We start from the raw sequence: 12,531 nt of genomic DNA, 5'->3' as shown, positions 1-12,531 counted from the left end.
CGGGGGGGGGCGGTACGAGCCGGACGGGGGACGGGCTCTGTGCTGCGGGGGGGGGCGGTACGAGCCGGACGGGGGACGGGCTCTGTGCTGGGGGGGGGGGCAGCCCCCCCCGCGGGGCACCGTGTTACCCCGCCCAGAGGGCGGCTCGGGGAGTGGGGCCGGGACACGGGCTGGGAGCCCCGGGGGGGCGGTCTGGCGGGGGGGTCCGGCTCAGCCCCTCCGCCCCCGGGGGCCGGTGTGTGACTGTCACGTGATGTATAGAGCCCGCCCGATTGTGCATGTGACCGGAAGTCACGGGACTCTAGTGCCCGAGTAACCGGAAGTGTGTGTGGCGTCACTTCCCACTGCACCAATAGGCTGCGGAGGGGCGGGCCGGAGGCGGTAGCCCAGGTAGGGGGGGATGGGCGGTGTTAGTGACGTCATCGCGCATTTTGTCCCGGGACCCGCGTGTTTTTCTCACCAGGGGACCCGGCTGGGGGGGGGGTCGGTCAGCGTGGCGGGGTCACGTGGGGCAGTGGGGGGTGGGGGCAGGTCCCGGCCGGGGGGGGGGGGGGATCAGGTCACATGGGGCAGTGGGGGGTGGGGGTAGGTCCCGGCGGGGGGGCTCAGGTCACATGGGGCAGTGGGGGGTGGGGGCAGGTCCCGGCCGGGGGCGGGGGGAATCAGGTCACATGGGGCAGTGGGGGGGGGGGTCTGTCATAGCTGGGGGGGCGGCACTCAGCCAGGGCAGCACGTTCTGTGGCAGGGCCTGTGGGGCTGGTCTCCGAGCTCCCTGCGAGCTGGGGGGTCCCACTGGAGCTGAGCGCAGCACCCCAGGGCTCTCCCCAGCGCTGGGAAGCAGGACTGACCCCAACGCCCCAGAGTCCCTGGGCTGTTCCGCCTCCCCCAAGTGCCCCCACCTCCCGAGACTGTCCAGAGACCGGGACAGCCCAGAAAGTGCCTTCTCTTAGCTCGGGTTACCATATTTAAAAAATGAAAAAAGAGGACACTCCATGGGACCTGGCCCCACCCCTTTCCCACCCCCAGTCCCGCCCTAACTCTGCCCCCTCCCCTGAGCACCCCGCATTCTCCCTCCCTCCCAGCCAGGGGGAAAGGGCTGCCCGAGCGCTACCGGCTTCACGGTTTGCCGGGCAGCCCCCAGACCCTGCGCCCCCGGCCGGCGCTTCCCCAGCACAGCTGGAGCCCGGGAGGGGAAGTGCCTGGCCGGGGGTGCAGGGTCCGGAGGCAAGGGGGCTGCCCGAAGCCAGTAGTGCTCGGGCAGCTCGGCTCTTACAGAGCCCAGGAGTCAGGGAGCACAGCAGCCCCCGGCGCCCGCTCTAAGGGAAGCCAGGGAGTATTTTTCCCGGACATGTTCGGCTTTTTGGCAATTCCCCGCGGACGGGGGTTTGATTACCAAAAGCCGGACATGTCTGGGAAAAACCGGACGTATGGTAACCCTATCTTTGCGGCCCCGCTTGTCTCGCGTGTGTCCTCCGCCAGTGCCAGCGTGCAGGGTGGCTGGGTGAGCTGTGCAGGAGATGGGGCAGCATCTGGGGCACAGCACTGGGTTCGGCATGTGCAAGGCACGAGGGGTCTCGCCCCTTCCTGTGAGGTGCTGGCGCTCTCAGAGACGGAAGACCAGGCCAAGTCTGGCAACCCCGCACTGCCTGGGGCCAGCCCTTCATCCAGAGGATGGGGAAGATGTCTGTACCGGGCCCATGGGAGGAGTTTCAGGGCAGGGGGTGCAGTTTGAGGCCGGTCACCTGGACACTTTTCCATTAAGAGCTTGAAAAGAAAATCCTCTTCCCTGGCTTCTCCTCCCGCCCCCTCTCAGCCCCCAGCACTGGGGCACGCGGGCAGGGACGAGAGACCAGCTAAGGGCATTTCGGCTCTCATTAAATCTCTGCCTGGGCGGGTGCCTCGCTGGGTGGATTTGTTGCCTGCAGCCACAGCCCTTGGACTCAAGAGACTTTAGGGCCAGACGGGCCAATCGTGATCATCTTGTCTGACCTCCTACACATGGCAGGCCACAGAACCGCACCCACCCACTCCTGTGATAGGCCCAGAGCCTCCGGCTGAGTCACTGACGGCCTCAAATCATGGTTTAAAGAGTTCCTGTGACAGAGACTCCACCATTCACACTAGTTCAAACCAGCGAGTGACCCGGGCCCCAGGCTACAGAGGGAGGCGAACTCCTTCTCCTCCCCCCCCCCCTCGCTCTCTGCCAACCGGCCCTGGGGAAATTCCTTCCCTGCCCTAAATCTGGGGATCAATTAGTAAGTAGCATTTTCATTACTTATTTGTTGGTAGCATTATTCAGAATCTTTTCATTTTTCCATTGTTACTGATTTGATACTGTGTAGTGCCTTTTGCACGCATCAAAGACCTCCTCAGGATTGCAAACCAGGGCCAAAATTTTCAAATTATTTTGCTTAACTTGAGACAACTAGTCCCATATTGGTTGAAACTAGAGTACAGAACAGAATTATCAGACACATAGATGAACACAATCTGTTGGGGAAGAGTCAACACTGCTTTTGTAAAGGGAAAGCACGTCTCACCAATCTTTATTAAAAAGACCAGGAGTACTTGTGGCACCTTAGAGACTAACACATTTATTAGAGCATAAGCTTTCGTGGACTACAGCCCACTTCTTCGGATGCATATAGAATGGAACATATATTGAGGAGATATATATACACACATACAGAGAGCATGAACAGGTGGGAGTTGTCTTACCAACTCTGAGAGGCCAATTAAATAAGAGAAAAAAAAAAAAAAAAAAAAAAAACTTTTGAAGTGATAATCAAGCTAGCCGAGTACAGACAGGTTGATAAGAAGTGTGAGAATACTTACAAGGGGAGATAGATTCAATGTTTGTAATGGCTCAGCCATTCCCAGTCCTTATTTAAGGCTAAATTGATTGTATCTAGTTTGCATATCAATTCCAGCTCAGCAGTCTCTCGTTGGAGTTTGTTTTTGAAGTTTTTCTGTTTCAAAATTGCCACCCGCAGGTCTGTCATAGAATGACCAGACAGGTTAAAGTGTTCTCCTACTGGTTTTTGAATGTTATGATTCCTGATGTCAGATTTGTGTCCATTCATTCTTTTGCGTAGATGGAGATGAGGCATCTGCCTCATATAGTCTTTTCCAGGTCTAAGAACACCTCTTTGTTCTTACTGTGGAAAATTACAGCAAAATGGAGTCTGGAGTCACATGGGCCAGTCCCTGCATACTTTGCTGAGGTACAAGGTGTATCTGCCTTCTCTCAATGGGTCAGTTGTATAACCTCTCCATAGACCTCTTACACGACAACCTTTATACAATATTTGCTGCAAATATATAACAGTGGTTGCAACAGTGATCTATACAGTTACAGATTATGTCAATAACGTCACACTGGGCAACCAATTGGCAGATGAAATTCAAGGTTGATCAATGCAAAGTAATGCACATTGGAAAACAGAATCCCAACTCTACAGATAAAATGATGGGGTCTAAATTAGCTGTTACCACTCAAGAGAGATCTTGGAGTCTTTGTGGATAGTTCTCTGAAAACATCCACTCAATGTGCAGCGGCAGTCAAAAAAGCAAACAGAATGTTAGGAACCGTTAGGAAAGGGATAGATAATAAGACACACAATATCATTGTGCCACTATATATTTCCATGGTACGCCCACACCTTGAATACTGCGTGCAGTTCTGGTCACCACATCTCAAAAAAGGTTTATTAGAATTTTAAAAGGTACAGAGAAGGGCAACAAAAATGATTAAGGTATGGAACAGCTTCCATGTGCGGAAAGATTAAAAAGACTGGTTTCAGAGTAGCAGCCGTGTTAGCATCCGAAGAAGTGGGCAGTAGCCCACGAAAGCTTATGCTGTAATAAATTTGTTAGTCAACTATTAACAGGGTTCCAAAAAGAATTAGATTAGTTCATGGAGGATAGGCCCATCAATGGCTATTAGCCAAGATGATCAGGGACAACCATATACTCTGGTTTCAGAGTAGCAGCCGTGTTAGTCTGTATCTGCAAAAAGAAGAACAGGAGTACTTGTGGCACCTTAGAGACTAACAAATTTATTAGAGCATAAGCTTTCGTGGACTACATATACATATGCATCCGAAGAAGTGGGCTGTAGTCCACGAAAGCTTATGCTCTAATAAATTTGTTAGTCTCTAAGGTGCCACAAGTCCTCCTGTTCTTCTTTTTGCATATACTCTGGGTGTCTCTTGTCTCTGATTGCCAGAAGCTGGGTGCGAACAACAGGGAATGGACCCTGGGCATGTGGGTGAGACCCACCAGCCAGACAGCTGGGAAAGAATTCTCTGCAGCAACTCAGAGCCCTCCCACCCTGTGTCCCATCACCGGCTGCTGGGGGTATTTGCTGCTAGCGGTCGCAGATTGGCTCCATGCCATTGTCGGCAGCCCCGTCACACCATCCCCTCCATAAACTGATCACACTCAGTCTGGAAGCCAGTTCGGGGTTTTGCCCCCACTGCTCCCTGGGCGGCTGCTCCAGAACTTCACTCCTCTGGCGGTGAGAAACCTTCATCTAAATTCAAGTCTAAACCTGTTGATGGCCAGTTTCTAGCCACGTGTTCTTGTGTCCACATGGGCGCTTCGCTTCAATAACTCCTCTCCCAGCCTGGTGTTTCTCCCTGGGCTGGATTTAGAGAGAGCGATCAATCTCCCCTCGGCCTGCGTCTGGTCAGGCTAAACAAGCCCAGTTCGTTGAGTCTCCTCTCGTAAGGCAGGTTCTCCGTTCCTCCGATCAGCCTCGTCGCCCTTCTCTGCACCTCTTCCAGTCTGAGTTCATCTTTCTTACCCGCGGCAGAGCAGCCCTGCTCGCGTGTTCCAGCCGAGGGCTCACCAGTGCCTGGTATAATGATACTAGCACGTCCCCGTCTCTCCGGGAAATCCCCCGCCTGACGCACCCTAGGACTGCATTAGCCTTTATCACGGCCGCATCACACTGGTGGCTCATAGTCCCCCCGTGATGGACCCATACACCCAGGTCTCTCCTCCTCCATTGCTTCCAGCGGAGACGTCCCCAGCTTAGAGCAGGGATTGTGGTTAGTCCCCCAGTGTGTGACCTGGCACCTTGGCTGGGTCTCTCTGCTCTCCACCCTCGGACTGGGCCTGCTTGGCACTGGGCTGGGGGAGCAGGTGGTGCTGGAGATGAGTGTGTCCTGGGGCAGTTACCTGCCCGTGCGCAGCGTGGTGCTGTGAGCACGGCTGACAGGAGGATTGACCTGGTGTACATGTGGGCCCTGCCCTAGGCTCTCTCACACTCACCGGGGGCTGGTTCTCCTCCACTTCCTGCCCCGGGAGTCTGTGCCACTGTTAAACGGACACTGTCGCTCACTCGCCATGCCAGCAGTTGGGAAGGCTGCAGAGGGCGAGGAGGGGGAACAGGGCAGTGTGACTTACCTCTGCCTTCTCTTGTGCAGCTGGCCGCAGGCGGGATGGCAGCACTGTGGAGGTCGTACCAGCGGCTCATGGCCCAGCACCCCTGGAAAGTGCAGATCCTCACAGCTGGTAAGAGCCTCTGGCCATTCCTTGGGGTGTCTCTGCCCGGGGGTTCACTTTCTTGGAGGCTGAGCATGGGGCAGGCCCCGGCCCGGGAACTGCAGGGTGGAGTGAGGCAAAGGTGCATGGAGTGAACTGGATCTCACGCCCTGGAACTGCCTGCGCTCGGAGCTGTGGACAGAGAACACTGCGCCTCGGGGCTGGGGAGGTGGGCAGCTAGCCGTAGCCAGGGGCACGGGCAGGCAAGAGGCCTACCTAGGCAGGGCTGGCCCAGCTCCTCCCCTTGATGCCCTGGTATTACACACACGCACGCCTCCAGGACCTGGCAGAACATGCAGAGTTGCTGCTTCGGGGCCTAGAGCAAAGCTGGTGGATGGCCAGGAGCAGCCATTTGGGACCTCCCCTCTCCAGCAAGCGAGCCAGTGCCTCCTCCCCCGTCTCCCCTCTAGTTGGGGCTGCTGGGGAAGGTGCTAATTCCAGATCTGACACGTGAGCCAGCCCCGGGAGGGGCTGCAGAGGTGCATGGCTCACACGCGTCGTTGTGGGTGCGGACATGGGGCTGGGGCATTGGCAGTGCCGGGCTGGAGGCCGTTCTGGGATGTGGGTTGGAGCCCCGCCCTTGTTGGAGCGCTGGGTGTGCCGTGTCTGGCTGAGCTCTGGGGTGGGGATGTGTGTGTGTGTCTGTGGGGGGGTGTTGCTGTGGGTGCGGACGTGGGGCTGGGGCGCTGGCAGTGCCGGGCCGGAGGCCGTGCTGGGGTGTGGGTCGGAGCCCCGCCCTTGTTGGAGCGCTGGCTGTGCTGTGCCTGGGTGAGCTCTGGGGTGGGGATGTGTGTGTGTGTCTGTGGGGGGGTGTTGTTGTGGGTGCGGACGTGGGGCTGGGGCGCTGGCAGTGCCGGGCCGGAGGCAGTTCTGGGATGTGGGTTGGAGCCCCGCCCTTGTTGGAGCGCTGGGTGTGCCGTGCCTGGCTGAGCTCTGGGGTGGGGATGTGTGTGTGTGTGTGTGTGTGTGTGGGGGGGGGGTGTTGCTGTGGGTGAGGACGTGGGGCTGGGGCGCTGGCAGTGCCGGGCCGGAGGCCGTGCTGGGGTGTGGGTCGGAGCCCCGCCCTTGTTGGAGCGCTGGCTGTGCTGTGCCTGGGTGAGCTCTGGGGTGGGGATGTGTGTGTGTGTCTGTGGGGGGGTGTTGTTGTGGGTGCGGACGTGGGGCTGGGGCGCTGGCAGTGCCGGGCCGGAGGCCGTGCTGGGGTGTGGGTCGGAGCCCTGCCCTTGTTGGAGCGCTGGCTGTGCCGTGCCTGGCTGAGCTCTGGGGTGGGGATGTGTGCGTGTGTCTGGGGGGGGTGTTGCTGTGGCTGTGGACGTGGGGCTGGGGCGTTGGCAGTGCCGGGCCGGAGGCCGTTCTGGGATGTGGGTTGGAGCCCCGCCCTTGTTGGAGCGCTGGGTGTGCCGTGCCTGGGTGAGCTCTGGGGTGGGGATGTGTGTGTCTGTGGGGGGGTGTTGCTGTGGGTGCGGACGTGGGGCTGGGGCGCTGGCAGTGCCGGGCCGGAGGCCGCGCTGGGGCGTAGGTTGGAGCCCCGCCCTTGTTGGAGCGCTGGGTGTGCCGTGCCTGGCTGAGCTCTGGGGTGGGGATGTGTGTGTGTGTCTGTGGGGGGGTGTTGCTGTGGCTGTGGACGTGGGGCTGGGGCGTTGGCAGTGCCGGGCCGGAGGCCGTTCTGGGATGTGGGTTGGAGCGCTGGGTGTGCCGTGCCTGGCCGAGCTCTGGGGTGGGGATGTTTGCGTGTGTCTGTGGGGGGGTGTTGCTGTGGCTGTGGACGTGGGGCTGGGGCGTTGGCAGTGCCGGGCCGGAGGCCGTTCTGGGATGTGGGTTGGAGCCCCGCCCTTGTTGGAGCGCTGGGTGTGCCGTGCCTGGCCGAGCTCTGGGGTGGGGAGGTTGCACGTGAGAGGTGCCCCCAGCTGCATGTGCTGGGGCTGCCGGCTCGTCAGTGAGTCGGGCAGGGAGTCACCTTCTGGTGGGTGCTTGGCTCTGGTACGAGCCCCGATGCCCTGTCGGAGTCGCATTCCCCCTCCCTTGCTTGAGTGGTGGGTGCGGGGTGCTGAGGTGGGCAGCAGCTTTGGCCAGTCGAAGCTGTTCCCCCCCCCCCTGCCAGCCCCGCACCCCACTGTTCCTTCCCCAGGCCAGGCCTGAGCTGTCAGCTGCAGCCAGGAGAGGGCAGCACACACTCAGGTTTAGGCGCCGTCCGGGGCTGAACTCGCGTCTAAGGGGGTCTCTGCTTCCGTCTGGGACAGACCAGTCGCTGCCTGGCTCTCCCCCGCCCCTCCGCTGGGCTGAGGCTGCAGCTGTCTCCAGGGGTCACTCCTGTCCTGCAGCTCCCCAGGAGTGCGCGCAGGGCTGGCTCGGACTCGGCCCAGGGCAGGCTGGATGGACTGTTCTGACCTAGGGCCAAGACAGCCTGGCTAGGCAGGGCACGGTCCCGCCCAGAGATCTGCCAGGCTGGTCCCTGGAGCGCTCTGCTCCCTTTTATGCAGTATTGTGCCCTCAACTTGGCTCTGGATCTGTGCCCGCTGGGGAGAGAAGCCCTGGCCCCTTTCACCAGCTCTCCTGCTGCTCCTTGGTCTGCCCCGAGCAGGGTCCAGACGGGCAGCCTCTGCAGAGAAATAGGCTCCTGCCCAGGGCTGCAGCCCTGCGACGGGTTGGCCCTGGGTCCCCAGTCCCTGCCACGTCTGGGGGCAGGGACCCTGAGTGAGTGTGAGGAGCTGGAGGATAAAGGCCAGGCTCCAGGAGCCCCAAGTGGGCTAGCGGAGGGGCAGCCTGGTGCTGGGGGGGCAGGGACCCACCCTGCCAGCTGGCTCGGAGCAGGGTGAGCACCAGGGGGCTCCGGCAGGGAGCAGAGTGAGGCTGCGGGGCTGGGGCAAGCTTGGGCATTACTGGCACCAGCGCAGGTTCCCTGGCTAGCCTGGATGAAGCCGTCTGGGGCATCAGGGGGGCGTCTTTCTGCCACTCTGCGACGGCCGACGGGGTCAGAGAGCGGTCTTGGAACCAGACTGCCCCTTCTTACCCAGTCAGCACAGCCGCTCCCCTGCTGCCGAGGGTCAGCTCAGTGGGCTGACCTCGCCCATACCAGGCAGGACCGTAACCTCTCCGACGACCCCTCCTCCCCACCGGCGCGCGGGGGCCGCGGGGGGCGCGGTTGTTCATGCAGAAGATCAGTCCCTGCTTTAGTGCAGATCTTGGCAGCGTCCTGAGCAGTGACGGACCCGCTGGTGTGGTGAGCAGGACGCTCCATGGGCTGTTGCCTGTTTGTTGGAGCGGGTGGGTGTGTGGCAGGGGTTGGGTCTGCTGGATGGCCAGGCTGGAGTGGGTTTTCCGCCCCCTGGACTCGAGACTAAGGTGTGATGTGGTCTGTGTGTGGAGGCAGTGGCCGGGCGCTGGCTCTGGCCCAGTGGGGTGAACTGGACAAGCACAGGCTGGGGAGTTTACCCAGGAGGCGTCGGGGGCCCGGCAGCCTAGCAGGCAGGGGAAGAACAAGAGCTGGAGCAGTGGCTCACAATTGTTCCAGATGCCTGTGCCCCCCTCACCAGGCTGGTTTGTCTCACGTACCCCACGTTTCACCTCACTTACAAACCACTTGCTTATAAAACCAGACATAAAAATCCAGGAGTGTCGCAGCCACACCGTTACTGACAAATTACCGACGTTCTCAGTGTCACCGCTGAGTTATAAACCAGGTGGAACAGAACTCTGGTACTTACGGTCGCTCTCTAGTGTACATACGGCAGTAGGAGCGAGTCACTGGCTGTAGGAAATTTGAGTTTGTGCTGACTTCGCTAGTCAGTTTTTATGTAGCCTGTTGTAAGACCCAGGCAATATCTGAAGGAGTTCATGGACCCGCTGGTGACCCCCAGGGTGTGCGGCACAGAGCGAGAGAACTCCAGACGGGAAATAAGGCACAGAGGTCTCACCATGAGGGCAATTCAGCACTCGGGGGCTTTACCTCCGGCCTGGCTGGCGCTGCCTCGTGCTTAGCTCAGGCTCGCCAGCTGGGCTAGGCTGGACCCAGGGCCACTGTGGGAGGCTCCCTGGCCTGGGCCTTGCAGGAGAGCAGGCGAGCCGGTCACACCTGCCCCTTACGGCCTTCAGATGTACAACTGCCCCCTGCTGAGGCTGAATTGGTCACCCTGGAGGGTGAAAGGCTCCCTCCCGTCTCCTAGGCCACGGAGCCAGTGGGAGCCTGGCGCTGAGAGCGCCGGGGGCCGGGGCCAACCACGAGACCTGGGAGAGCAGCAGCTGCCCCCTGGGGCAGGCTCCTCAGTTTTACTGGAGTGGCGGGGGCCTGCTCTGGGCACTGCACCCCTCTCACTGGCCCGAGAGACGGACAGTGTCTCTGCCCACCACCAGCCCGGCCGCTGGTTCTTTGCAGGCCTCGTGGCAAAGGAGGAGGCATGTGAACGGGGGGCAGGGAGGGACCTGGAACCCCCCCCCACATGGGGAGCAGCCGGGGGGAGCACCGAAAGCCTGTTAGAAATGTAACGGGTGGGCAGTGGAGCCAGCCCCAGCGAGGGGCTAGGCCAGGTGGGGACGGCTGTGCCGGGCCGTGGCGGTGATGTCTGAGGCGTTGGCGAGGAGGGATCCTGATGCACGCAGAGTGCCGGGCTAGGACCGCGATCTTCCAGCAGCACCCTGACTGCTCTGCTCTGCCGCCCCAGCCATGCCTCCTGGGGGTTCCTGGTGTGAGGTTGGGGTCCTGCGTTTTCCCAAATCTTTTCCATTCCCAGGAGGAGAGTCGGGGGCGGGAGTGGTGCCTGAGCTGTGCCCGGCGGGGGGTCTTTGTGCATTTCCTATTCTCGGGTCTGGGCTTGTAGCCTCCCGGCTCCAGGAGGGTTTGGGCCAGAGCCTGGCTGGACAGCATCGTCATCCCCTCCCTCCCCCCCCGACACCAGTTATTGGCAGGGCACGTTCGCTGGGGGAGCTGGGCTGCTCTGCTGACGGGAGCCATGTTAGCACAGAGACAGGGTCTGCTCCCGCTCCAGCCATTCCAGCTCAGGGGTCTCCGGCGCCCGTCCAGGGCAGGGGGCTGGCTCCCTTGGCTTTCACCTGCCTTGGGCAAGGCTGATGGCCAGGTGCCAGGCTTTGGGGCAGCTCAGGGTCCTGCCTCTCGCTGCTCGGCAGGCAAGGTGCGCAGCACGGGTGAGTCTGGCGGGGAGCGGGGCCGGGGGCATGCCTGGGGGCGGGCGCTGCAAGGCATCACAGTGCCAGCGGTGGAGGTGGTGCTGCAGCCCAGCTGCTCTCTGGCTAGAGGGACCCAACGCTTGGACCCTGCAGACCTTTCCAGTGTGCTGGGTTTGACGCCCCAGTGACGTGCTGCCTTCAGGCTCACTGTGTAAGTCCTGGGGCATGAACCCCAAAGGATGCGGGTGGCTCGGCTGCCCATCTGGGTGCAGAGTTAGGAGGCATTCCTAGACCGTCAGGTCCACTCCCGCTCACCTGCAGCGCTGGGACGCGAGCCCTGTTCTAACGGGGGAAGAGGAGCCGGCTGCTAGCAGCATCCTGCAAACAAGCCCTCACGGCATCTCTAAGCTAAAGCCTGCTGCTCAGGGCCGCCTGCTGGCCGGGCATGGCGACAAAATGCAGCTGTGCGCCAGGCCTGCGCTTGCCATTCTCTGAGCATCCCTGGGACTTTCCCCCTGCTCAGTCTCCTCTCCTAGCTCTGGCAGCACGGAGCGCCAACCAGCCAGCCTGTGTCCTGAGTGGGGTCCCGTGAGCCCCTCCTGCTCTGGCTGTCGGGGTGAGTCAGCAAAGCAGCTCCACCCGGCTCCTGGCACTAGCCCATCATGTGGCAGAGGCAGTGAGGTGCAGGGGTAGGGAGCCCTGTGTTCTACCCTGGCTGACCTGCTGTGCGACCTGCTTCTCTTCCCTGCCCCCTTTGGCTGGCATGGTTGTGGGGCAGGGCTGGCTCTCACCCAGATATACTCTGCCTGTCAGGGGCGACGCGTTGGAGGGACACAACGGGGAGCACCAGATAAGGGGGCACCCGTGCCCCCCGACGTGGCCTGCACATTAAGGACAGCTACATTATTCAGTTGCTTCTTTCCCATCGATGCCTGGAGATAATGTTTAAGTCTTCTGAAGCTGGAGAATGAGTTCAGGATGATACAGGTACAGTGAGAAGGATTCTTATACATTTGCGGCACTCTGGATAGATAGTGCTTCCAAAGTACTGAAAATGAGTCCAAGATCTCTTTCCTGATGGGTAACAGCTCCTTTAGGCACCATCGTTTTGTATGTATAGAATCATAGAACAAAGCAGGACCAACCCCAACTAAATCATCCCAGCCAGGGCTTTGTAAAGCTGGGCCTTAAAAACCTCTAAGGAAGGAGATTCCACCACCTCCCTAGGTAACCCATTCCAGTGCTTCACCACCCTCCTAGTGAAATAGTTTTTCCTAATACAGGCAGTCCTCCATTTTACGACGTTCGCGTTACGACGAATGGCACTTAGGCTGTTTATAAAGGGACACCCTTTTTCGACTTTCTGACACCAATTTCGACTTTACGATGCTTGAGCTGACGCAACGCCACACCAGCGAACAAGTTCATATGTGCGCATCGACATTCTGCACCGCTGATCTCCCTGACTCAGGACGCTCAGTAGCTGTTCTGACACCATTTTTACATGTTGATTCTTTGTGCTTCCAAACTTTTTCTTAAAAGTTAATAAAAAGAACAGGAGTACTTGTGGCACCTTAGAGACTAACAAATTTAGTCCACGAAAGCTTATGCTCTAATAAATTTGTTAGTCTCTAAGGTGCCACAAGTACTCCTGTTCTTTTTGCGGATACAGACTAACACGGCTGCTACTCTTAAAAGTTAATGTTTTTTTGCCCATAATAATGGCAGAAAAGCGAAAATCTCGTGCAAGTGATGTTTCTTCTAAGAAACGTAGAACAATTACTATGGAAACAAAAATGGAAATAATTAAGAGGTCCAAGAAAGGTGAGACACCAACTGAAATTGGTAAAGCTTTGGATT

General features: G+C 59.3%; 1 protein-coding gene across 3 annotated transcripts in view; it reads left to right on the top strand.

Moving 5' to 3' along the window:
- The first annotated feature begins 231 nt into the window (after positions 1-231).
- MPV17 (mitochondrial inner membrane protein MPV17) overlaps positions 232-12,531 on the top strand; it is a 50,153-nt gene continuing 37,853 nt past the window's right edge. For 2 of the 3 annotated variants that reach the window (XM_054022126.1, XM_054022124.1), the window contains exons 1-2: positions 2,073-2,255; positions 5,433-5,520. In XM_054022126.1, the coding sequence (XP_053878101.1) occupies positions 5,448-5,520 (73 nt within the window). In that variant the 5' untranslated portion in view covers positions 2,073-2,255; positions 5,433-5,447. Of the gene's footprint in view, positions 391-2,072; positions 2,256-5,432; positions 5,521-12,531 lie in introns of those variants that run through there. The other variant, XM_054022125.1, reaches the window with a different exon arrangement.

Source organism: Malaclemys terrapin, chromosome 3 (genome assembly GCF_027887155.1).
Source record: "Malaclemys terrapin pileata isolate rMalTer1 chromosome 3, rMalTer1.hap1, whole genome shotgun sequence".
Taxonomy (NCBI): Eukaryota; Metazoa; Chordata; order Testudines; family Emydidae; genus Malaclemys; species Malaclemys terrapin.
The sequence above is the reverse complement of the archived record's forward strand: the minus strand, read 5'-3'. Positions and strand labels throughout refer to the sequence as shown.